Raw genomic sequence first — 25,614 nt, 5'->3', positions numbered from 1 at the left:
GTCACACATCGCGTCGTCCTTCGCGGACCAATCAAATCGTCCCATTTTATTCGTCTAAAGTTAGGCAATAAAATAGGATGATTTGATTGGTCCGCGAAGGACGACGCGACGCGTGACGCGCTAAGTGGAAATGCACACATAAACTCACGATTTTACAATAATTGCGAAGCAACTTTTCCTGCTGAAAGCGACCTCCCAGCCTCTGATTACTTATTCGGCTGTGGAGATCCGTCTGAACGGTCCTTTAGTGCGAACGTGGCGGCGAACGTGGCGGTGGTGCCCTCGGGCGGCCACCTCTGTCGTCGCGGTCGGCCATGTCGACTTTCGTAGCAATCACAGATGGACGCGTGAAAGTCAACAACCGGTAGAGTAATCGTGTTTGGGTGAAAATTGCTGCATCGTAACCGAACGGATTCGCGATTGAGGTTTTACACGTGTCATCGCGAGGTATGTGAGTCTTGTCTCGAGCTGACCGCCCGTATCGCGTCGCTGTTTGTTATATGTTTTACGTCTTCTTTCTGTTGTCGGTGGAATAGCAGTTAGTAGCGGCGGTAACAGCAACGTCTTTCGCGACTTTCCCGGTCGAGTGTGCGTCGTAATATCGCCGTCTCTTTCCTGCATAGCTGTCGTCCTCTCGTCATTTTGATATCGCGCCGATTGTCGGAACGGCGTCGGATGAACGAAGATGAGCGCGAACAACATGCAGGCGTTGTCTGCGTGTTCCAGGTGCTTTTCTAGACACCCTTTCGAGGACCTTTCGCCAGGACAACAGTTGTGCAAGGTATGTGTCGCCGCTAATAAATCGCCGCTTTTCGTACATTTGTCTTTTTATTCATTCATTCCTTCACGCATAACTGTTTCCGTGGTATCTGGTTTTATGACGCAATTTACATGTAATCTGTACTTTATCACGATCGTCGCGACATACATGATTTCTTCCCGACGAAGTCACGATTAAAACAACTGCGATTTGAATAGGATTGAGTAGAACGAAGATTTATTATACGCTAGAGGAGCGGGAAATTTTTTCTCGCGAACTTGACAACGCGAGATTTTGCGTGAGGATGTAGGAATATCAGTTGGAATATTGACGTACGTCGGGTAAATTTTTGTATATTATGTATGATACAATATTGAGTGCACTTAATATTACAATTGCTCAATGAGATTGCATTCAAAGAAGATGTAGCCTGAATGTTTAGTAAGTAGTTGTAGTAATTTATGTGATTGCAGTTATAGAGTATTGTATTACAAAATAAAGAACATCAAATTTCAATTTGTGGTAATTTAGAATGTAACTTTGGCTAAATTTAGATGCTTTTGTGCTGAAAGCATCATTCTGTTTTTATTATTCATTATATACTGAAGAAAGATAGAATAATGCTTTTAGCATAGAAGCATTCAAAAAAAAAAAATAAACTTAATCTTAGGATACCCACAGAAAAATATTACATATAAGTTATATGTATATATAACATGTAAGTATGTGTATATATATTATTTCTTTGAAGTATTTCATAAGTTTATACACTAGCAAATCTATCATAAGTTTATCATAAGCATAACATTTTCTTTAAAATATATTTTGAATCCTAGTAATTTCAGTATTTCAATATAAAATATTAAAACAAGAAGTCAGTTTGCTTACTACATAGAGTCAAGTCAACTTTTTCTTTAATAAAGTTTTATAATTTTCTAAAAAAAAAATTGTTTCTTTTGAGTACATGTTAATGAACTTTCTCAAAGTTTTGTATATTTTAAGATTATTATTAAGAAAATATTCTTTGTGGAAGATAATCATTACTTAAAAAGAGGAAAATAAACTAATCACTTTCCTTAGCAGTAGAGTGATATTTTTCTATGTGTACACACAGAAGAATATATACTACATTCAAATGAATGTTTTAAATAGAATAATTTATTTCATTACTTTATACAGATAATAATTTATTTCATTTATTTCATTACTTTATATAGAATACTCCAGAACAACTTTCAAAACTCTCGTAGAAGCATAATATGGATTAAAATGAACATAAAAGTCTTATAATGTTTCGCGATATATTCGCAATAATTATCAAGATATTAATTAAAAAAACATTTATGAATGAACACGCGAGAGTAGTGGTGACATCTGTCGTCATGTGTTTGTACACCCTTTACCTTTTGCAATTGTAGATTTTTAGTTATTAATTAAAGAACATTACTATATCGTGAGAAACCATCTTCTTTAACCTTTATTGTGCAACACTTCAGTAGAATCACATAATGGGCACACTGGGGTCTTTCGCGATCCCATCTATAAAAATGCTCCAATAAAATTATTCGCTTTTTTAATTTGAAAAAATTTCAGGATATATTTCAAACATCTTTTTATATGACGAAATAATTTTTCTAGACGAAATTTGATTTTAAATGAAGAAAAAAATTTGGAAACCCCAAAAAACGCGAAAAATGACTTTATTTGCTCCAAAAATCATAACTGACACAATTTTTCATATTTCAAGGTAAAATTTTAAGAAACTATTCTCAAGACATATCTCTTTAAGAAAAATATTAGTACAATAGCAGGATTTTCAAATAAGGTATTTATTTTCAATATCGAAATTAGGATTTTCGTGAAAAAAAAGCAAACAGTTTTCCCAAAATATATAGATTTATTTTATTATATTTCATTTTATTTTAAAGATTTATTTTTTTTATTTTATTTATTTTATTTAATTATTTCATTTATTTCATTTATTTCATTTATTTCATTTATTTCATTTATTTCATTTATTTCATTTATTTCATTTATTTCATTTATTTCATTTATTTCATTTATTTCATTTATTTCATTTATTTTATTTATTTCATTTATTTCATTTATTTTAATTTTTTCTGGGGTCTATTTGACCCCACAGTGCACAATAAGGGTTAACCAGTAAAGGACGGGGTTTTTTTATGAAAATTGGTGAAGTTTTGCTTATGAGGATTTTTGAGGTCGCTAATTATGCTAATTTGCTATCAAAATTTTAAAATTTAAAATGGCGGATTTAATATAACGGAGAAAAATGAATGAATTTTCAAATAATTGATTTCTGAAAAAAAAATTGTTTTCAAATTTATCACACAAAAACCAATTTATAAACATTTTCGAGTAGTTGAAACATAAACAGTTGAACAAAAACATAAGGATAAAAGGAGTTACGAAATAAAATAGAAAAAAAACAAAGAAAAAACAAGAAAAAACCGAAAAAAAATTAAAACAAGGAAAACATAAAAAACGAAAAATGGAATAGAATATTGCCACGTACTTCTCGTCGTGATTCTAGTTTTAGCTGAAAGCGGTTTCTTATTCCGAAATGATAAAGAAGCGCATGTTGAAGGATAAAGTTTTTCAATTTGCTATTTTTATCTGCTATATTGGATCCGTCATTTTGAATTTTGAAAATTTATCAGCAAATTCATAATCAGCGATTGCGAAAACCATTAGAAACTACGTTTTGAAGTGAATAATTGAAAAACATCAAAGTTCACTACTTTTGTATTCGCCACTTCGTGTTTTAAAAATCTGATAGTAGATGCATAATCAGCGATCTCGAAAATCTTTGGGTAGTATTTGCTGTTGACTTTTAGTGATTTTTCTCAAAAAGTTTCTAAATTAAGTGGTGACGCCATATGGCGTCACCCGTCTTTTACTGATTAAGAATCTTCAAAGTTATTAGGAAAACGGTAGAGGACTTTTTTGTTCAGTTTGACCTGATGTATAAGCATACAATGACAGACGCCGCCATTACAGCTATTATATCTCGCGTGATTATTTACAAATTTTTTTTAATTAATATCTTCATAATTATTGCGAATATCATATGGCGGAGGACTTTTATGTTTACTTCAATCTGTATTATGCCTCCATAAAGTTATCATGGGACACTCTGTATATCAGCAAATCTATATTATAAGTTCATTAAATTCCTTCAAAATATATTTTGAATTCTAGTAAGTTTAGCATTTTTATTAAGAATATCAAATTAAAACAAGAATTAGTTTTATTTACTACATAGAGTTGATCTAATTTTTTCTTTGATAATATTTTATAATCTTATAAAGAAAATGAATTCTTCTTTTAATTATATGATAATGAACTTTTCTCAAATTTGTGAAAAGTATATTTTAAGATTATTATCAATAAGATATACTTTGTTAAAAGTAAACATGATTTAAAAGAAGGTAAATATTATTTAAGAAAAAGGAAAGTAAGCTGAATAATTACTTTCCTTAGCAATAATATTTCTCTGTATGAGTATTTACTTGATGCTGTAAATGGTTTGAAGCATCAAATAAATCAATATAACTGGTCTATCTATAGTTCTGAAACACTTATAACACTAAACGAATTCTATCATAAGTTTGATGACATTATTATGCAGCTAGTGCTGCATAATATTTTAGAGCATTTAACGAATTCATTTAGATATTGAAATAATTGAAATAAAATTAACACCAAAATGATTTAAAAAATATGTACATACTAAAATATATCTTGTGTTTACACAGGAATGCAGAGGAGCGTTTCCTGTAGTAAAATGCACGTACTGCAGATCCGAATTCCAGCAGACCGTGTAAGTATCAGCCGCGAACGAACTGCTTTGTTTCCTCTCGTTAAAAACCACTCAAGATGGAATGAAGAATCTTGCCCATTTTCACGCGGATTCTGGATCCCTCGCGACTAGTAGCACACTTTGCTAAAACAAAAGATTATTGTTAAGAGATTAAAATGTTCCATAGACATCGTCTCTTAAGGCTAAGTTCCACTCGACGATCGCAAGCATAATTCCATTTTTGTTTAACATCCAATAAGAAACAAAGATAGAATGAAATTTACGCAGTCGAGCATCAAATAAAATGTGCCCTAAGTCGACGCTGTTCAGAGATACACTCTTTGAAATATTGGAAAAAGTACTGAAAGTAGAAGAATAGATAGAGTACTTGCAGAAGAGATATTCCTGCCTGCAAACAACATTTTCGCTTCATTAGAATCATCAAATCTGTTATTCTTCTGTCGATCAGCATGCGATTCATTGTTAACTGCGAGGGGTCCTTTGCATCGTTTCAATCTGCTTGATCTTACAGAAAGGGCAATACAAGTACTATATGTAAAAAATGCGAGCAAAACGTCAAATCCTACGGGAAGCCGTCGGCTTGTGAATATTGCAATACCATCGCCGCGTTCATCGGCAGTAAATGCCAACGATGTACAAACTCGGAGAAACGTTATGGCCCGCCGGTCACGTGCGAACAGTGCAAGCAGAAGTGTGCCTTCGATAGACAGGACGAAGATAAGAAGGTAACACACGGAAGTTCTAAATATCTATTAATTTCTCGAATATTCTGGACGCACAGTTATATGTTTGCGTTTACCGTAGTGGTATCCACTATATTTTTACCAGTTACAATAGTCTGGCAGGAAAGTTTTAAATTTAATCAGATTTAGATTTTAGAATTAATTAGAGTTTGAACAACAATAAGATGCAACAATAAAAATTTCGGAAATGTTTTTTTATAATATAATAATAGTATATTTTTAATAAAAAGAAATTTTTAAAGAAAAAATAAAGATCAACGTTACTTTTTTAAACGTAGTAAATAATTTACTTGTAGTGTTGTAAAGAGAATCAGAACAAATTTAATAGTAACTCATAATATTTTCTTTATTGCTATTTTCACAGCTAAAAAGAGCACAGCGAAATAATAATGAAGAATTTCTACAATGTATAACACAAGTATGTAGAAGCATAAATCGAAATATCCTAATTGATGCGACATATAAAACTCTGTTACAAAGGGTGGAGCTTTGTATTCCGAAAAATGGATTACATTTCGAAAATGCACTGAGCACCTAATATTATTCATTACACAAACACACACATTGTATTTTAAACATTATCTTACCTTCTGTTTGTATTTTCATTGTTAAATGTTAGTAAAAGTAATATTATAAGTTTCTACTGAGTTTTGTTTCTAATTGAGTAATATTAATTTCTATTGTTTTGAATTTCTATTGTTTTGATTTTTTTACAATTATTACAGATAAAAAAAGATATGGTTCTACTTAAAAAAAGGTAAAAATAACTTTGATTTTTTTACGGAAAAGAACATTTTTGAAAATTTTTTTATTACATTTCATTATTGCTTAAAAACTGATTAATTGTATTGAATTTTATTCTGCGTGATCTTTGCAATTAGTAGAAAATAATGAATTCTATTACATTGAGCATTCTATACATACTTATAATATTATCGGTAAGAACTGTGGACACATATATGTGTCTGACAAATTTCTTCGGCGTCTACACGAACAACAATTATCAATTGTTACGATCGGTATTCATGTGTGGAAAAAATACTGACCCGAGAATTCAGAATATCGAAATTCAAAATCTGGAACAATTTCCTGAAAAATCACAATATCGTAATCCGAATACTGAGACCATATCCCGAAATATAATTTTCTCGAAGTATATAATTGTTTCGAGGAGAAACTATTATCTCGAAAATAATACACACACACATAAAATATTTGATTAAATTTTTTTCAATTTAATAATTTATTTGAATATGTTTTAATTTAATTAATTAACATAATCATGCGAAGAATGTTCATTTGACATTTGAGCGAATGGAATTAAAGATCGTCCAATTAACAATTGAACTTAACAAATTTAATTAAAGGCTGTTTAATTGACGATTGATATGAGCAAATTCAATCAATTCACTTGAAGAGCATTCGATTACTTAAGGTTACAATTGGTTTTGTAGATAATATTTATTCTCAAAGCATCGTGGGACGTCGTGAAAAATGCCGATGATTGAACAGGACTTCCATTGAAAGAAGCACTGAGCATATCAATCGTCACTAAGCAATTTTTTATTAAATCGACTGAATTTGTTTATATCAACGGTCAATTAAAGGTGTTTTAATTAAATTTGCTAAGTTCAATTATTAACTGAACAATTTTTAATTCTCTTTGCTCATATCAATCGTCAATTGAACAGTATTTAATTGAATTCGTTGAAACTAATCGTGAATCGAACGGTTTCCAATTAAATTTGTTGAAATAAATTGTCAATTAAACGGTCTTTAATTAGTTCTTATTAATTGTTTATTAAACACGATAATTAATTAAAAAATAATTACTCGCAACTTTGATATACACAAGTTTTATATACAAAAATAATTACTCGCAACTTTGATATACACAAGTTTTAAAATCCATCCACTGGGATATACTTTTGCTGTACATAAATAATTAGCTACTAATGCACTTGGCTATATGAGAATTTGGTAAAATTGTTTCGACATTGTGACTTTTTGAAAATTGTTCTACTTTTTAAATTTTGATATATTTTTTTCAGGGAAAATCAAGTTGAATCGCTCACGATTACGTTCTGGATTTCAGGTAGATGGGAAGTTATTATGTTGGCTCTGTACGCTGTCTTATAAACGAGCGTTGGCGAAGACAAAGCAATCGGATGCGGACAGAAGAGCGCACATGAAATTGGCTCAACAACGGGCTGCGAAGCACAAAGAACAAAAGTAATTATCCAAATCTGTAAGACCATAAAATAATTTGATCGTTTTTAGTAGATCTTATGCAGTTATACAGCACAATTTCGAAAAACATGAATTAGGTCTATTATTTATAGCTGCACTATTTATGACCAAAACAGAACAAAATAATCGGTGAAGATAGAGGCAAGTAAGAGTCGATTGTTAGTTTCATAGCGGAATTTTTTATTTTAAATTGTTAATAAAAATGGTTAAACCTAAGTCTTTTAAATGCCAAGAACCAAGAATACCAAGAATATAGAGATTGGGTTCTTGGCATTCAGAAAAGTTAGGCTTAACTATTTGTTACACAATTTAAACTACAAAATGAAGGCCGTGGAATGCCGATGGAAAAGCAGTAGTAGAGGACAGTTCAACTGTATTTTTTAATTTTGGTCTTATATGTTCGGGTCCTTTTTTAAATTCGGTTTTTAAATATTTTTTTTGATCCTATATGTTCGGATCCGTATTTAAAAGCGACAACTTAAGGAATATCAGTTTTTTTTTTTAAATTTACCTATAATCCCTTATATTAAAAACGTGTTCGGAGCAATTAAGAAACAGCATTAAAGATTACAACCTCCACACCATGATACTTTTTGTAGACCAAACAAGTAGACAATTAAAAACTAGAATCAAAGAACATATAAACCAATTATGCAATGCTAAAGAATTGTCACTTGTGTCCATACATAGACTAAAAAAACATGAATTTGATTGGGAAAATGTCAGAATTCTAGACAAAGAAAGACCCTATGTTAAAAAAAAGTGTATCTGAAATGTCATTGTCATGTTTTTCATCAAGTGTCAAACAGTTTACTTTTGTTTTGTTTGTCAAACAAAAAATTTACGTTTAGTTTTGTTTGTCAAACAAAAAGTTTAATCTTACAAGAAGATTAAATAAAGACTATTGTCCTATCATTGAGAGACTTTCTATTATATTTGGTTACTTATCTTTGAGTATTTACTTTCTTATGTTGGGTGATTTAAGGATATGTTTATAAACATGACCACTTAGGTATCATATCAAATTATTCAAATTGATTTGAATTAATGGTAATATTCTGTTATTCTTGATATAGACCTCAAGATTATTGTGTGTATTGGATAAGATGGTTTGAATTTTTATAATCCTTACAATTTTCTTCTTTTTATCTTTGTTTCATGGTTTATCGACATATTTTAAGACAATATATGTAGGGTTTTTGGGAGAGCTGCATTAATGTTGCATCTATTACTTATGTAATTTTTTTCTCACACTAAAGAATATAGAACCGAAATGTTTGTTTTAGATTAATAAATAATTGAAATGTCTTTTACTACTGTTGTTATTCACTTTTATATCGGTGTTTGACTCTCATTTGTCTCTAATCATACCGATTAAATATCCAGAGATCTGCTGATTAAATATCCTACATCAATATTTTGTAATTTCTTATTAAATCACAAAATTCCACTATAAGATCAGCGTTTGGCTCTTGCTTATGGCTCCACCAATTATTTTTTATTTTAACTGGATCGTTATTTAATTATTTTGTAATCTTTTTATTTTCTTCTCTCTTCTTAAGTGTTAAATATGTGTCTACTTCGTTTGAAGTGCAGTTAGTGCAGTATAGCAATCAAGGACAAACTTGTTGTATATAGGCGCGCTCTTTAGATTACTGTCTCAAGGAAATTCTTATTTATGCTTCGCATAAACATAAATATTATTCTCGTTTAAAGATTAAAGGGTCACAATAAGAGACCGCACAGGGTCGATGTAACGAAGTTGCCGCCGCAATCTGAAGGCGGTGACACAAACGGTCCTAGTCCGGTGAAGGCAGCACGGATGGCTGGTGTGCACGACCCGCACGATCCGAACAGCTCGGATCACGTAGTGGCGGTCACCCAGCTTAAGGAAAAGATCGCGCATCTGCAAAAACAGATTACTATCAAGGATGGCCAGTTATTAGCCAAGGATAGACAAGTGCGTAGAATCTTCTTACCTTAAGATCTCACGGCAACACCGTGAGATGAGGCTAGTAATGTGAATCACTCCTCGATTGCAGATTACCGAGCTGAAGGCGAAAAACTTCACATCCGAGACGGAGTTGCGCAACAAAATGAAGGCGTCAGAGAAGGGGTACGAGACGAAGATCTCAAACATGCAGCACAAGATTTCGAGTCTATTGAAAGAGGTAGCCTCGTTGTCGAAGACGTCCAAGCGGGGCGATCGGGTGGCCGCCACCAAGACGGAAGCTGGGACCAACAGCGGTAGCGGAACGGACAGTCCTGTACCTTGATAAGGTAGGATATTGCTCTTCTTCGCTGTTCCTCATGGCATCCGTGTGTACGTTCTAAGAGCGTTCTCAAAACATCATGATATATTTATAAAGACTCGTTTGAAGAAATAATCGGCTACGCAAGCGTCACCCGCATGTGCAACAAGCTACGGTGCGCAGATGTGTGAAGAGTCTTCTCTCTGGGATTGTATTTCCAGACACACGATTAACCGTGACAACGTACTTGAATTGTCCGCAACTCGCATGAACCACGTGGTTCTACTATGTTACGAATATAGACAATTGTTTCTATTAATGAGACAAACTTGTATTATTTTTCTAATATACAGTTGTATATTGCTACCGATGTGCACTGGGAGGAGAAGCTGGGTCTTGCTCGCGTCTCCGTTTAGGGGGGACCGATCGACGATACAAGGTTTATACGTAAGTTCTGTAGCTCACCGCCGATTTTTCTCTCTCGGATGATCGTTTGCAACCAAGCGCCAGTAACGTGCAACGATTCATCCGCCACTGCAATGGCTGATCTGGCGCGACGACGCGTATGTGAGAAGCTCGTGAGAAATTCCGTGTCGTGGCAGATCGTGCGGTTAATCTGCGTTTTGTCCGCAACGCGAGATATCGAAGGGTCCGTAATTAGGGATAAACTCCAATTGACGAATTGTACATGCGTTGTGAATAGGACAACGTTGACTGACGGCAACGCAGTACCAGCGTTACCGTGGCATTTTACTATTTATAATGACGACGATATAAGCGACGATGAGCCAGGATGTGGTTGTAGATGAATTTACAATAAAAGGTTCAAAATCAGTCTGGTTCCCCTTGTTGGTTTCTCTGTGTGTGCGTATCTCTCTTTCTTTTTCTTTCTCTCTCCAAGTCCATGTTGCCCGTTTTCCTTCTCCTCTCGCACGCTAAGGATCGCTATTTCTTCTCACGTACGAATCATCGTCAGAAGGAAAGTCAATGTCTCTCTGCGTTCAGCAAAAATCAGCGTTTGATGATTATTGTCTCTGATTGGTGTATTGGCTGCTGTTTAACTAAACATAACTGTTTCGCATCCATTATTTACAGAGTATACACATATCGGTGCACACGGCGTGTGTGTGAGACACAAAGCATCTATATTATGTACTAAGACTGCTAATTTCCTTAGTTATTGTACGTAAGATGTAAGAAGCATATAGTAAAACTTGAGTAGTAAGCAAATTGATCAACCACAGTTGATAATTCTCTTTACAGTTCAAGAATAATCGATTGTGATTGATCTATTTTCTTATTGTTTAAATCTTACTGCTTACTGTTTTTCTATGTGCTATGGCTTAGAGATGTGCGAACTATTTGAATCAAGTGAAATTCGATTCAAATTCGAATCCCTATGATTTCAATTCGAATAATTCAAAAATTTCGAATCGAAAATATTCGAATACGGATCGCGTACATTAGCATTAACGAACAACTATTAAAGACATCCAGCCTTACGGGAATTAGCATGACTTGAAAAGTTTGCTATACATTAAGATTTTCTTCAAAAATATTAAAAGAAGGTAATGGCTTCCAGATAAACTCTTACCGACAACTGTCGGATCGATATGTGTCGTTGCGCAGCTTTCAAGGCTGGAACTGTATTCCATACACGTTTACCGACTATATATTATATATCTCTTACCTTAAAAATGGATTTCACATGATCAATATTATCTTTCTCATACTGAAACTACTATTTTCATGTTGAATTCAGTGATTATGTTAATTAAAAATTCTTTCAACGATTCGATTCGATTTGATTCGGGTGAAATTTCATCGATTCGATTCGACTCGAAATTAAAATCTGAGATTCGATTCGACATTAAAAATCTTTGATTCGCACATCTCTATTATGGCCCCAAAAATTATGTATTACATATATAATAAGTAAGCATCTGCGCATGCAGATGTAAGTGGTTTGAAAGTTATGTAATACGATCGATGTCTACTTGTGCCTACAGAAGTGATATTTTAAATTGTGTATGTGTGGGAGTGTGTGTATAAGTATGTATTTGACATATATTATGTAAAACTCAATCAGTCAGATGTGTCATTCCACTTACATAACGCATGCGCATGAGTTCTGTACATATCTCTTAGACCAACGTATTTGATACAATCCAGACAGCACAAATGTCCAAAATCGAGTCATAAGACGACTTTAGGACGTAATTAAGACATCTTTAAGACAATATCTTATAAACTGTCTTAAAGTCTTGTTTTAAAGATGTTTTAAAGACGTCTTATGACTCGATTTTGGACATCGTGCTGTCTGGGAAGTTAGCAGTCTAGTTCTTAAGATAGGTGTCTTAAGATAGAATGCTGTGTGAGGCCTGAAAACCACGTGACGTAGGTGACAGTGACATGTGCATGTAAATATCCAACAGCCATATATTTATTCTTTATTTTAAGAAACAAATGCTAATTGAGCATTACCTATTCAATAATTGTAATGATAATAAATGCGTAACAATTCACTATATACGAAGTGTAAGGATAATTAACATTTAATTTATAGTCGTTTAAATACGTACGCGCGTGTGCACGGTACAGTTGGAGTTATCGTTTAATTATTACGAGATGGTAAGAACTAAATATTGCTTGTTTGTCCTCGAGGCGTTTAAGTCGCTCGCGCTTCCTTTTTTTCGACGTTTTCCACTACTTTCAGCATATTTACACGTGTCTTCACCTGGTCTGCCTCTACTACGCGAATGTGCTTTTTGTCTGTGTATATGTTTGTGTGTGTGTCTGTGTATGGACGTGTGTGTGTGTGTATGTTTGTGTGGACGTATGTGTGTGTGCGCGCTTCTCTTAGTTTCTCAGCACCTCTCGCTATTAGTTTCACGATTTCGAGAAATCCCTAAGCGCCTAAGTTTCTCCTCTAGTTTCTCTGTTTTACTTCGAAGTTATGCATAATAAAATTGCGCTCGAATGCGCAGATGAGGCAAGAAGAGAATCGTGGCGATTTACGGGACGCGGAGCTCGTCGTTTCACGAGTAAAATTACAACCAGGCGCGGATCGAGATCCGGTAGCCACGTGTTAGGGCATACCGTTCATGTCGTTGCCAAAGGCAAGTTAATGTCATTATTGCTATAACGCGTCGCTATTATTGCATGTCCGACGAGTCTCGGGAGTGTTCCAGATTGCCTCTTCGATCGGCAGCGCTATCATGGAATTATTTCGCGAGTTTCCGATCACAATCTCTATTCTGGATACACATTGAACGCTAAATATGTCTTTCTGACATCATACTGAGACAATGTTACACATGATGTTCCCATAAAATAAATGGAACTTGGATTTAGATAGTTATAATTTAATGTCAAATGTATGTCCAGGATAATATAAGGTCCATTGTTCATGTTTTCGGGCTATGAAGTCTGTTCTTCATGATTGCAATTTCTGAGGGTTGATCGTGACTTTCCCTTAACTGTGAAAAGTGAAAATGTTTTCAAGTTTAATCTTAAATTAACCTCTCTAGGATAAAATATTCAATTATTTATATTTCTCTTAGTGATCGACTCTTGAAAAATTTGATTTTCTTGCGACCAGCGGCATCTGTTCACAGTTTAGTCTGTTTTGAAATTATACAGAGTGCAGCCAAGAAGTTTAACCGCAAAGGTGCAAAAAAATTGGCTTTTCGAGAATATCGATAATTGGGTGTTTCAGCCTATTTTCTCCTTCCTTTCACTATCTAAATATCAAATTTGTATCTGCTTCATTTTAAGCGTAGAGAGTGAACTTGGTAAGCTATAAAGAATAGATATTGTTCTATTCTACGGTAAAATTAAAAATTACTAAAGGTAAAATGTGTCACCTAGTTTAGCTGAAAGTACAGTACTGTTTCGGCCAAAATTTACTTTTCTATTTGCATGCGAGTCGAGATATTTTAGGACGATCGAAAAAGAACGGATTTAAATAGCGCAAAATCCTTGAATCATCCTGGCTGTGCTTAGGACGTACTAGAACACCCCTCATGGCTTCACTCTCTGACACTCTCTGAGTAAGTTTGGGACATCTTGTACTATCCGGGGAGTTGTTTTTATCGGAAAGCTCTCGGAATAATTTCGCACTAGCGGATTCTCGGGTCTCTGTTCGTGTCTCTTTTCAGTAGATTTTTGCGCGGTGTGTTTTGCACATCTTCGGCCTAGATCGCGGAGGATATGAGTCGATTCTCGCCGAGACTCCTCGCGATTTCGGATGGTCGCGGGCGTCCCGCGCTTCTTCGCCATTTGAAAAAAACCCTGTCACGCTTTCGCAGCTCGAGACGTCCCGTAGAACACCCGAATGGTTGCCGCGTCTCTAGGGGGTGAAAAAGGTATCGGCAAGTTAGTGATCTTCAAGTCCCTGCAAAAGCTATTGCGTACGCCTACGTTTCCGCATTCGTCTCGAGAGTTCTTTCTCTAATTCCTCGTGAAACTTATTGGGTATGCTGTGTGTGGTGTGAGACATTTTGTGCGTGTATGTACGTGTGTGTATGTGTGTGTACACAGGAACAGTCGAGGAGGAGGATCTTTTGGGTGCGTTTCGACGGGTCCTTGTCTTTCTTTTTTGATCGGCGAGTGGATAATACTACGATATCGCCAATCTCCAGGAAGAATGGAAGGAAGGAGGGAAAGAGGGGAGGAAGGAAGGAAGGAGAAACGAGGGAACAGTTTCGTAAAAATCTCGCGTATACATCGCGATCGGGGGAGGGAGAACCCCCGGTCGGCTGGCGCGCATCCCCGAAAGATGAGGGAGAGTTTCGGCCGGAACGGATTTCTTTGGGTTATTTACGTAGAGTTCATCGCGCGTCGGACGTGAGGGGAAGATTTTTGCGGAACCGGAGCCTCGGGTTTTGCGAAGGAAGCCGTAATTTCGAACGATGGTATATTCCCTAACACACTCCGCACTCTTGTCTTCTCGAAAAATCGCTCATTCTCTCTCTCTCTCTCTCTCTCTCTCTCACTCTCATTCTTTCGTTCGTTTCGCTCGCTCGCTCAATTCGCACGGAATCGTATCGCGATGCATGTGGCTCTTTAGAATCGCACAGACGCTCAATAGCCATGTGTATATATCAGTCTGCGATACGTCTCTTTTTTTTTTTTTAATCGTAACCGTTACGGAACAACGACTAGGGGCCGACGCGGCCTCCTTTGAAAAATCGTCATTCTGCGTGACGGTGACGCGGCGGTTCCCGCAGTCGTCGTTCGGTAAGGACGCTCTTTGTTCATTGTACGACGGGTAGGCTGCGCTCTCGCAAAGCTCGACTCTCGCGCGACACCCTCTCGTGCGTCTTAACATAGTGCTAATTAATTAATCACTGGAAGTGCGAATTCGCACCGGTTCGGCGCGTTTCAAATCACTGGAAGATTTCGCGAGAGGAAGGAAGAAGGCGTATTTAGGGCTAGAGAAGGCTGGTTAAGGCCTAACCAGCGTCTTCGCGGACGGTCGTTGGTGTGAACTCCGCGAATATCGCTTTCGCGTGTGTTGTGTGTACGGGAAGTACATTGTTCATCCAAAAAAACCATCGTTTTCTTTTTTTTCCGGGAGTTCGACGCGAATGCTTGGTGAGTCGCGAAGATCCAGAAACGCGATTTCCGAGCGCGCGTCTCTCCCTTAACACTTTACACCGACGAGACGCGTAGTGTCTTACTTGGACCGTTACTCGAACTCGATCACTAGTGCGTAGCTCTTCCTTTAGCTCGGATCTACAATAGATGTAGTAAGTTTTTAGCATTATGCTATAAACCCAAAATTGTGCCATAATTTTCTATTATAAACGTTTTTCATTGCTGCCTGAAGTCATAATCCCCAAGCTTTAAGTGAGTTCGCCAGATTCTAATTGTTAAAGCAGCGCAATAAATGTTTTCTGTCAGAAATTATAAACCTTAGAGTATAAGGTTAAAAAAAGGTTTACACTACACGTGTTGTAGATCCGGACTTATACAAATCTCGTGCTCTACGCGAAGAACAGAAGACTTCTCGTGAGACGCACGAACGTCGCAAATTAATATTCCATGCGATCAGGATTGGAGAAGTGATTTTTTAAGAGTAATTATATTCGTTATATATCGGGAAAGATTGAAATATAAATAAATAAATAAATATACGCAACTCGTCACACGCTAAAAAATTGAAAAAAATAAATAAGTGAATAACTTGTTATTGTTATCGTTATTAATTTTGAAAAATAGCTCGTTACCGTTATCGTTAAATACAACTTGTTATGGTAACAGCGTTGCAAGCGATGTATTACTTCCCAACCACGCATGAAACATTGACTTGTCTGGGAAGTTTGTGCGGATTTTTGGTTCTATATCGTTCTTCAACGTCGCCGAAGCGCACAGAAGCGAAACTGTCGAGACAATTCTAAAGACAGCACTATGTTTAGCTTTTACTACATATGTAAACAAAATAGTTATTTGCAAAGCCTATAAGATATTGAGACGCACTTTTTTCTCGCACGACTTCTCCGGACAGTCCAATGCATCATATTTATTGTAATTTACTCGTAAGAAAAATCTATTTTTTCACGAATTCAACATTTCTACAACATTTAATTAGATATATAAGTGCTTAAAAAAAATATTAACACTTACAGAGAGTTTGCTTCAAAAAGATGTCAACACTTATATAAAGAAAAAGTTACATCCATATATGATCCCGCATAATCGTAGATGTGATCATATATGGAAGTAACTTTTTCTTCATATAAGTGCAGACATCTTTTTGAAGCAAACTCTCTATATAAGTGTTAATATCTTTCATAAGTACTATAATTTAAGAGATGTAATTTAATAAAAGCGTTTTAAGCAAATTTGTGCAAGTCTTCGGCCACAGATTAGATTAGGATTAAACTACGTTAGGTTAGAGTTAGGAAAGACTTGATCAAGTTGGCCTAAAGATTACATTGGCCATGTTTCACTCATATACAAACCGTGTGAGCGACAATGAAAAGATGGAATGGATTGCAAACATTCCTTTTAGAGCACAAGCTCTTCTCCTTTGTTCTAAAAAGAACATTTTGCGATCTATTGTTGCTCTCACAATAAACAAAATGGACATCATGGCTCTTGGGTCAACTTGACCTAGTCTGTACTAAAACAACAGACCCCATCAAGGTCCGTCGGTTAAAGGCCATCTACAATGGGATTGATAGTAGGAGCGATAAAACCAATAAGCAAATTGACTAACCATAGTTGATTGTTAAAAGAATATGCCAATCCCACTGTAGGTGGATCTAAAGTGTTAAGCGATGCCGCCGTGCCGTATCTTGCGATTTCCCGCGCGGTGCGTTTTGACTAGATTTCCTATCGTAACTTTCGATCCTGCGTAGAGATTGTCCTCGTCCATTACCTCTGAATTTTCACCGGTTTTGAATTTTCACTGTTTCGAAGTACGGAATTTTCACCGGTTTGAATCCAAGCGATTTTCACTATCTGTTTGCGATTGAGATATAGTTCTCTTTAAACCCAGGTTTATAAGTTTTAAGCTGTAAGAAATTGACCAATCATAGTCGATTATTCTCGTCGCGTTCCACTATGATTGGTCAATTTCTTACGGTTTGAAGCTTACACCTATTAACCCTCGTCCATAACCTTGCTTTAAGACGTAAGCCGTAAGAAATTGACCAACCATGGTCGATTTTTAGAAGAATAATTGGCTGTAGTTGGTCAATTTCTCTGACTTACGTCTTAAAATAAGGTTGCGGACAAGGGCGTACATCCGGCCTAACGCATCGTCGACCGGCCTTTTAAGAAATGGGGAAATTTGTTGTGAATCAACGCAAGCCGACGCGGCAATGAAACAATTTTGATAAGTCGACAACGCGTCTGGCCAATAATGCGTTAACGCGCGCGCGCTGATAAATTATTTAACAAAGTATCGAGCTCATATAATTCGGCGTCGTGCGAGAGTCATTCGAAAGTGTAGCCTACCATTCGTTGATCGACGACGATGTATGCACGTATGCATGTGCGTATACTACTCACTCATAAATCGAGTCTTTTTTTAGAGTAAACTAGTACAGATGAACGCGCCATCTCCAGAATTCCAATCATCTTTCCCGGAGCCAGAATTCAGAGGCCGAACATGTACAACTAGGGTGATCACTGCCAGCCCCAATACGATAAGTAGCGTTGGTTGCGTAGATGAATCACGTGGAATAGTCGCGATACGTCAAATGCACGTGCGAATAATGTATGAGTGATGAAATAGATCGTTGTTGTACGCGATTGATATTACGGTTATGGCTACATGTCGTGTTGCAGCCAACAGTGATCGCAGAAGTCAAAGGCTGTGTTCAAAAAACACAACGGTTTTACAACGATTGAGTAACTTGTCAACGTAATTGGTCTAAAGTTAGAGATCTAACAGTGAAGACCAATAATCACTGACTGACGCTCACTGATCGCTGCGTTTTCTGAACGTAGCCAAAGGTTCTTGGTTCTCTGGATTCTGGTTCATGGAAAGATCTGTTTCGGAAGCCTGAAGGTGGTGTGCTCACCTACACTTTTCTACAGCATCCTACACTCAAAGAGAACTCCATTAATGAGAAGCACCGTACACATACACATACATACGCGTACACGCAAATGCGTGTTGCTATGTGTGTATGTATTTATATATACACATAGGTATATATTTACACATATATACCTATATATATAAATATATAAAGGTATTCATATAAATTAGAGCTCCTTATATATATAATATATATAATATATATATTACCTTTTTTAAATTATTGAATAATTAATAGTAATGTTAGTATGTACAGGTACAGGTCTCGTATAGTTGCAGTCGTGTCGTCACTGGTTGTTCGGGTCTTTCTTGCTCTCGCTGTTATTGTTGTTGCTGTTGTTGCTGCTGCTGCCGCTGCTGTTCGCGTGTTGCACTCGAACACGATGGCGGGTGCCGACAAAATCCGCCATATAACACACGCTGACCTAAGCACGTCGAGGATCGCATCGTGACTTCGTAATTTCGCGATATAAACGTAGCTTCGCGGGCGAAGCCTTAATCGCAGAACATATTAATTCTCCCGGGACGGCCACTAGACGTAATTTACTCTCAGTAGTGAGCTTAACGCATGACAAAGATTCAGGAGACAAACTAAAGAATTCCACGATTTCCATTCTGCTCGTGTCTGAAATTTGAGGAAAAAAACTGAGCTCGTCCCGGGACAATTGGACGCGTCGAGAAATGGCGATGCATCCTTTCACCCGGCTGTTTCGAGAAGAAGTAAAATCGCAAAGTACACGAGAGGGATCTGAGTGATCGGTAAAATCGTCATCGGACTCGATCGGTAATCCCTCTGATCGGTCGCAGTCGATACCGACTGACACGTGTCGTCACGATGCGTCTTCGGCGTGCGTTTCTACGTGCATCGTGGAAGAGTAATCGAGAAACCCGAGCGACTTTGGTGCCAATCGTTCACGCAATCGTCCTCCCGCTCGCCCCACCCTCTCTCTCTTTCTCTCTGTCTCTTCTTCTGAAATGGCAGCACCCGGAAGTCGAGTGATTAAGCCTGATTACTCTCGGGGAAGAAGCCTTCCCCTCTCTTCTTCGTTGATATAACGCTACGCGATAGAAAAAATATAGAAACAAGTATTTACAAGGAAGGAACTTTATGCGCCTCTACAAGACAGAATCTCTTCGACCCACCGCGGCAAAATTCATTCGTTTCTTCTTCTGTGTATATTTTTTTTGGCTTTTTCCGTTTTCTCTTTTCCCTCTCCCCCTGTGTCCTTGACGTCGCGCGCTCTCTCGGTACTCCACTCCCTCGGTAAAGCAACAAAGTGCTGGCTAAAAACTGAGATCGCTTCGGGCCGAACTGATTGTCGGAGCGATCGGTCTGTGTACGTCACTGTCACGCGATTGGCGACGTTTCGTCGTTTCAACTACATCTTATCCGCGGTATCTCGCGTCCTCTCGTCACTTCCGGACGATCCCTCGCGAGAAATCCTTCTCCCATCGTCGAGTCTCCCATTGAGAAGATTCTGGCTCCGATGGAGCAGACGGAAATAATCGCGAAGGATTATAATCACACTTTGAAAACAATTTCGCGACGCTCGCGTCCTCGCGAGGCGTCCTCCAAATCATTTCCATTTGTCCCTCACGAATCCGCCAATCCTCATCGGGGATCCGGGAGAACGATTCATTCACGGAGAATCTCTTCTCCCACTCGGCACCTACCTTCGCGAAAGCTCTATTCTTTCCTGCCATTTCAGAGGGGCGGGGGGAGGACCAGGAGAAGAAGGGAGCTTGTTCCCTTTTCTATCCTTTATCTTATCTCGTCAGTCGCGAGCAACTCGTTTATATTTCCACGGCCGCGTCTCTCGCGCCGGAGCGAAGGGGCTCATACCCCGTGTGCGGCTTATGTACACTCGATAATGTGCGGCTGGGACGTCTCTATGACGCTTGGTCGACCTACGGAGTTTTCCAGGTTGTGCAGAGACGTGGAGTGCGGACCGTGCGCCGACCCGTGCCTGTCGTAATTATCGATGTGCTCCAGCTCGCATTCCTTCGGTATATTTCCTGAAATGGATGACACATTGCTGTTTAGTCTGCGTTGTCTTTATGCATGATAATGATTACATGTGATCCTGGCAGATTGATCGATTAATCAATCGAGCAAACAAGTTTGATAGAGCGGCCTTCACGAAGCATGCATAATAAAAAAACATTTTGTATTTGTGTCAAAAATCCTTGTTGACATTCTTAATATATCCGCCCTTGTTAATATTTTTAATATATCTAGATGTTGATTTAATATATTATGTTTGTGCTTTAATATATTGTGTTTGTCCGAATATTTTGTGTTAAATTGATATTCAACACATATAAGTGTTAAAATTACCTATTTTATACTTTAGCGTAGATTAATATATTAGAGAATTTCACGGAAAAATTACGTTGTCGCACCGATTAACGATATATACGATACAAAATTAATCTACAGTCAGGGTAGAACTGGTATATTAGATAAGATAGGCGACTCTCTCAGAGAGTTTCCGAATTCGATTCCATCTGTAACAAATAAATTTTCCAAATGTGATATTAATTTAATTAACTAAATAACACATAATTCAGATTTTCGATAAAATTATTAACGATACCTTAAAAACAACACAATAAGTAGAATATTTTTCTTCCGTGCGAAAATAACATTTTTTTTGGCATTATATTAAAATATGTCAATTTTACATAAAATATTTGCTTTAAAATAGCATTAATTTCTTTTGTGTTAATTTCCGATATAATTTTGTGTTATTTTTGTGTTATTGTTTAACATATTCGCCTTGTGTTAAATTAATATAAAAATTTGAGCCGTTTAGGAAATGTGGAAATATGTTGATTGGCTGTATTGAATTAATACAAAATTTTTTATTATCTGGAAATTCGCATGAGTTAAACTCTAACGTGGTTCATCAATCAACGTGAGTTTATCCTGTCGTAATTTGATGTACAACGAGCAACGTGCTCTTCAGTTGCACTGCACTCACATCTATCGCGAGTCGAGTAACGAGAAAGGGCCAGGTGTCGCGAAACGCGGCACAAAATATTCGATAATCCAAGTGGTGAGTTATGTCGTGAAAGGAATTTCTTGGGGATTCATTGAAACTTGCACTACACTTAAATTAAAATATTATCTAACCACTCGCGCAATTATAAACAGACTGAGTTGAAGCATTCGAGAGTTGAAATATCTGCAATTAAAGTTGGTACTTTTAATACGTGTTTCTTGAAGTTAGTGTGCAATCTTTAGCTTCTGTCTTTAGTTTCTTTTAAGCTATATTAAGAATTTTAATGAGAAAAACAATTATAATATATATTAGAGATTAATATATACAAATATTGCGCACAAATTTAGAGAAAATTCAGAATTATTAATTATCCTGTTTTTTTTTAATATAATAGTATTTCATAGTTTATGTATATATATTTAAATATTTATGTATTTTTTTTATATTATCTGTGCATCTGTTAATCTAATAAATAACTAATAAAGTTTTACACACACAATAAGACAAACAAAAAATAAATAATCTTTTCATACTTGTATAATATTGTGTATATATTAATATTAATTTTAGTACAACTTAATATTGATAACTCTCTCTCTTTTTCTTTCTCGAATAATTAAATAAATTTATAAAAAAGTGATTTTGTTTGATAAATGAGTGGTCTTCTTGATGTTGCTATTGAAAGTCCATCAATTAGCGATACAACTACTCTCTAAATTTCTTGGAGTGAAAACCTCACTTGAAAAACAGAGTGACAACCGAGTCACTTGAATTAGAGTGACTTCTTACTCTTATAGAATGAATTCCTTCACTCTGTATCGTGAAGTGAATTTTCCTTCGACAGATCGAGCAACAATTGTCACTCGAGTTAGAGTGACTTTTCACTCAAATGGAGTGAATTTTCAGTCGTGAAAGAGTGAATGGTTCGGAAACAATGCATCGTTATGAGAGTCATTGCCATCAGTTAATAGCAGTGGCTCAGTAGGTAAGGTGAATGACTCAAGAGCTAGAAGTCTTCAAGTTCAAATCTCATTGTAGTCAGCGAATTTTTCCAAGCATATTATAAATGGAATTAATTAAGGCCGAGTTCCATAACATCCGTTTAATTTTAACTATCGGTTAAGTTCCAATAGTGATTGGTTAATTCTGATTAATTCTTCTTAATGTCAAATATGATTGGTCAAGTCCAATGGAATAACCAGCTAGTTAACTGGAGGTTAATTGGTGGAACTGGGCCTAAATAACACACTATTAAAAAGATTGTAATAATTAGAATCACTAGTAATCATAAACACGATATAACAAGATATTTTCCTTTTTATCGTAAAAATCCTTGTAATCGTAAAAATTTACTTTATTTGAAGTGAAATATTCACTTTTATGGAAAGTGAAATATTTACTCTTATGAAAAGTGAAATGTCACTCCATTCAGAGTGACAGTATTTTAACTATCGTTTTGAGTGAATATCTATTATTTTTGAGCGAAACTTCACTCCAAGAAATTTTGAGAGTATCTTAAAGTATTCAAACGAATCGTCTTTGACTCTTATTAATGGCATACAAATTTTAAACAGTTTTCCAAGATATCAATAAAATTTACAGGAACATTATACGAATGATTACAGGCTTGTAGTTTGCACCAGTTTGGTTTAATATACGTACCGATTATTAATTGCATTCTAAATTGTTATTCATTACTTTGATAGACGGCTATTAATTCCATATTAAATTATCTTAATTTCGATGTTGCGTATAACAGTACATATATATATATATATATATATATATATATATATATATATATATATATATATATATATATATAGCGACAAGCATTAAACTGGCGTATAGAAAAGTTGTATTGTATATAGTTTGACATGTTGATTGCCATGGGAGATCAATGATAATCCCCAATGAAATTAATACATCATACATAATGTAGTGACGATTAATGCTGTCAGTATACAACCGTGTAGTTTCTATACTGGGTATAGAAACCTATATCCGAATTCGCGCGGATATTATCGGTTATGGCCCTTCCTTGTTGTACTATTTTATCAAACTGGCACGAAAACTTGTCGTCGTATTCATAGAAAGTAAAATCGGAAAGACAGAACAACAGTATCTCGTGCTAATTTTTATTAATCAAAATAGGCATGATTATGACTTCAAACGGCCGTGCAATGCCGGTTCATTTCGTCAAATGGAAATCGATTTTTCACTTAAAATTGAAAGAGAGTAAATCTCGTATCAACCCAAATCCCTGTCGCAAAATCTTCGTTAAAACCTTCATTACTTCGCTCTTATCGGGAACTTTTATTATATTAATAATCATAATAATTGTCATTTAAAGAAAATCAAGATATTTCATATGTGATTTTAAAAATTGAAAAAAAAAAACAGAAATAAATACCTTATTAGACCACAGCTACAACTTTTGTGAGAGATTATGATAATTTTTCTATCAGGTTGTCGATAAAAAATTTCTATGTGGTTTTGCGCACATATTTGAAACGTTCTCATTAGTTATTTGAACAGGATTGCGGATTTTTTCCTATCATGCGTTTTTGGATTTAAAAAGCGATCGATTCGCATTCTTGAAAAACATTTTGATCACGAAAAATATTTAACACCTGTATACGCTCCTCGTTAAATATTTGGATCAACTGCTATCTGTATTATTTTTGCAATCTTTCGTTTTCGAGACATTGTAACATATAATATTGGAGAGGATCAGTTTTTAAGCGAAACGTTTATGACGCACTTATGAAGAAGTTCATTGTTAACAAATGATAATAATTATTATTATCCCAAGAAAGCGGCTGTTGTAGGGCAGGTATTTATTTGTTTTTTTTTCAATCATTTGTTTGCAAGAACTGAGCCCTTTGCAACCCTAAGTTGCAAGAACATAAAACAAAGAAAGTTCTTTTTTATCACTTACCGACATTCATGTCAGGACCGTATTCGTAATATGTTGGCGAACCCACGGCCGCAGCTGCAAGCGCGAGCTCGTCCTCGATGTTGTTCGGCCTGCAGCTCGTAGTCTTCCAGTGAGTTCTAAGGCCGCTCGCACTAATGTACTTCTTGTCGCAGCCCTGGCAGGTGTAGGGCCGCTCGTTCGTGTGCAGCCTCTTGTGCAGCTTCAAGTGGACAAACTGGGTGAACTTGGCGGGGCAAAGGTCGCAGGCATACGGCTTTTGGCCGGAGTGCAGTCTGAGGTGAGTCTTGAGATTCGATGTTGAGCTAAACCTCTTCTTGCATATCTCGCACTGGTGTGGCTTTTCACCTGAGAATATAGGCGCATGCGTGCGCGCGCGCGTTTATATATTATGTAAAATGTGCAATAAAGAGATATGAAGTTACGACTGGTGAGGTCTCATCGCAACCACGTATGACTTTCATGACGTCGGATGTGACTTAAAGTTACGACTGTATGGTATCCTCATCGCAGCCATATTGAATTATGACGTGAACTAGACGTGTATCGAAATAAATACGTCGAGATAAATTGAACTTTTCGCGCGTGAGAACACTCGTGTTCGATAGGATAGATCAAATGCGTTCGATTCTCGCCTCGCTTCGTGGATTAATAAGTACCGGTAATAATAAGTAGTTAATAATACATTTCGAATATCGTGCAACTGAAGATGTAGGACATCAGATTTAACCCAATAAACACCAATTAAAAATAACACTATATCAATGTTATAATTTTTTTCTACTCAGCAATATAAATGCAATATAACACATGTTGTGCGTAACAATTATATTCCTCGCTGATATGTGGAATAAAAAAACAAATTTATACGATTTCTCACTGCTATCGTCGTAATCCAGTACGGCTACAATCACGAGAATCAAGAATTTTAGCATATTGACAGTCCAGTGAGTTTTGTATATTTCATCATCTAATTATGATGGTTCCAACTTTGAAATCATTGCAGCAGCTAGTATAATATTGCTTGACTCCAATAGTAGAACTATCATAAGCCTTGATACATATACATCTATTGATGTAATAAGCTTTCAGCCTTTTGCTGTAAAGTTTATAATTTCTGGCAAAAAGCGTTTCTCATGTTGCCTTAGCAGCTGGAATTTGACTAACATGCTTAAAACTTGGGCATTACGACTTCGTAAGCATCAGTCGACTTCAGGCAGCAATGGGGATCGCTTTTAGTCGAAAATTAAGTAATAGTTTTGGAT

The 25,614-nt window shown here is 36.1% G+C and overlaps 2 protein-coding genes across 10 annotated transcripts in view; one reads left to right on the top strand and one right to left on the bottom strand.

Annotated features, from left to right (window-relative positions):
- Positions 1 to 277: 277 nt before the first annotated feature.
- LOC116846850 (protein FAM76A) lies at positions 278 to 24,773 on the top strand. 7 transcript variants are annotated; one of them, XM_032821198.1, is made up of 9 exons: positions 278 to 447; positions 537 to 781; positions 4,540 to 4,604; positions 5,116 to 5,329; positions 5,712 to 5,765; positions 7,443 to 7,579; positions 9,314 to 9,557; positions 9,640 to 9,877; positions 24,505 to 24,773. In XM_032821198.1, the coding sequence occupies exons 2-8, from the start codon at positions 686 to 688 to the stop codon at positions 9,871 to 9,873; spliced, it is 1,044 nt and encodes a 347-aa protein (XP_032677089.1). In that variant the 5' UTR covers positions 278 to 447; positions 537 to 685; the 3' UTR covers positions 9,874 to 9,877; positions 24,505 to 24,773. The 7 variants fall into 7 exon arrangements, with proteins under 7 accessions (XP_032677089.1, XP_032677088.1, XP_032677085.1 ...); XM_032821197.1 differs by lacking the exon at positions 24,505 to 24,773 and adding an exon at positions 10,203 to 10,683; XM_032821194.1 differs by lacking the exon at positions 24,505 to 24,773 and adding an exon at positions 9,967 to 10,683.
- LOC116846849 (PR domain zinc finger protein 1) overlaps positions 12,271 to 25,614 on the bottom strand; it is a 96,164-nt gene continuing 82,820 nt past the window's right edge. For all 3 annotated transcript variants that reach the window (XM_032821190.1, XM_032821189.1, XM_032821192.1), the window contains exons 7-8: positions 24,353 to 24,697; positions 12,271 to 20,422 (exon numbers count right to left, since the gene is read on the bottom strand). In XM_032821190.1, coding sequence (XP_032677081.1) covers positions 20,262 to 20,422; positions 24,353 to 24,697 — 506 coding nt within the window. In that variant the 3' untranslated portion in view covers positions 12,271 to 20,261. The remainder of the gene's footprint in view (positions 20,423 to 24,352; positions 24,698 to 25,614) is intronic.

The sequence above is a fragment of the Odontomachus brunneus genome, unplaced genomic scaffold (genome assembly GCF_010583005.1).
Source record: "Odontomachus brunneus isolate Ranch 3 - 2012 unplaced genomic scaffold, Obru_v1 Obru_scaffold_071, whole genome shotgun sequence".
Classification (NCBI taxonomy): Eukaryota; Metazoa; Arthropoda; class Insecta; order Hymenoptera; family Formicidae; genus Odontomachus; species Odontomachus brunneus.
The sequence above is the reverse complement of the archived record's forward strand: the minus strand, read 5'-3'. Positions and strand labels throughout refer to the sequence as shown.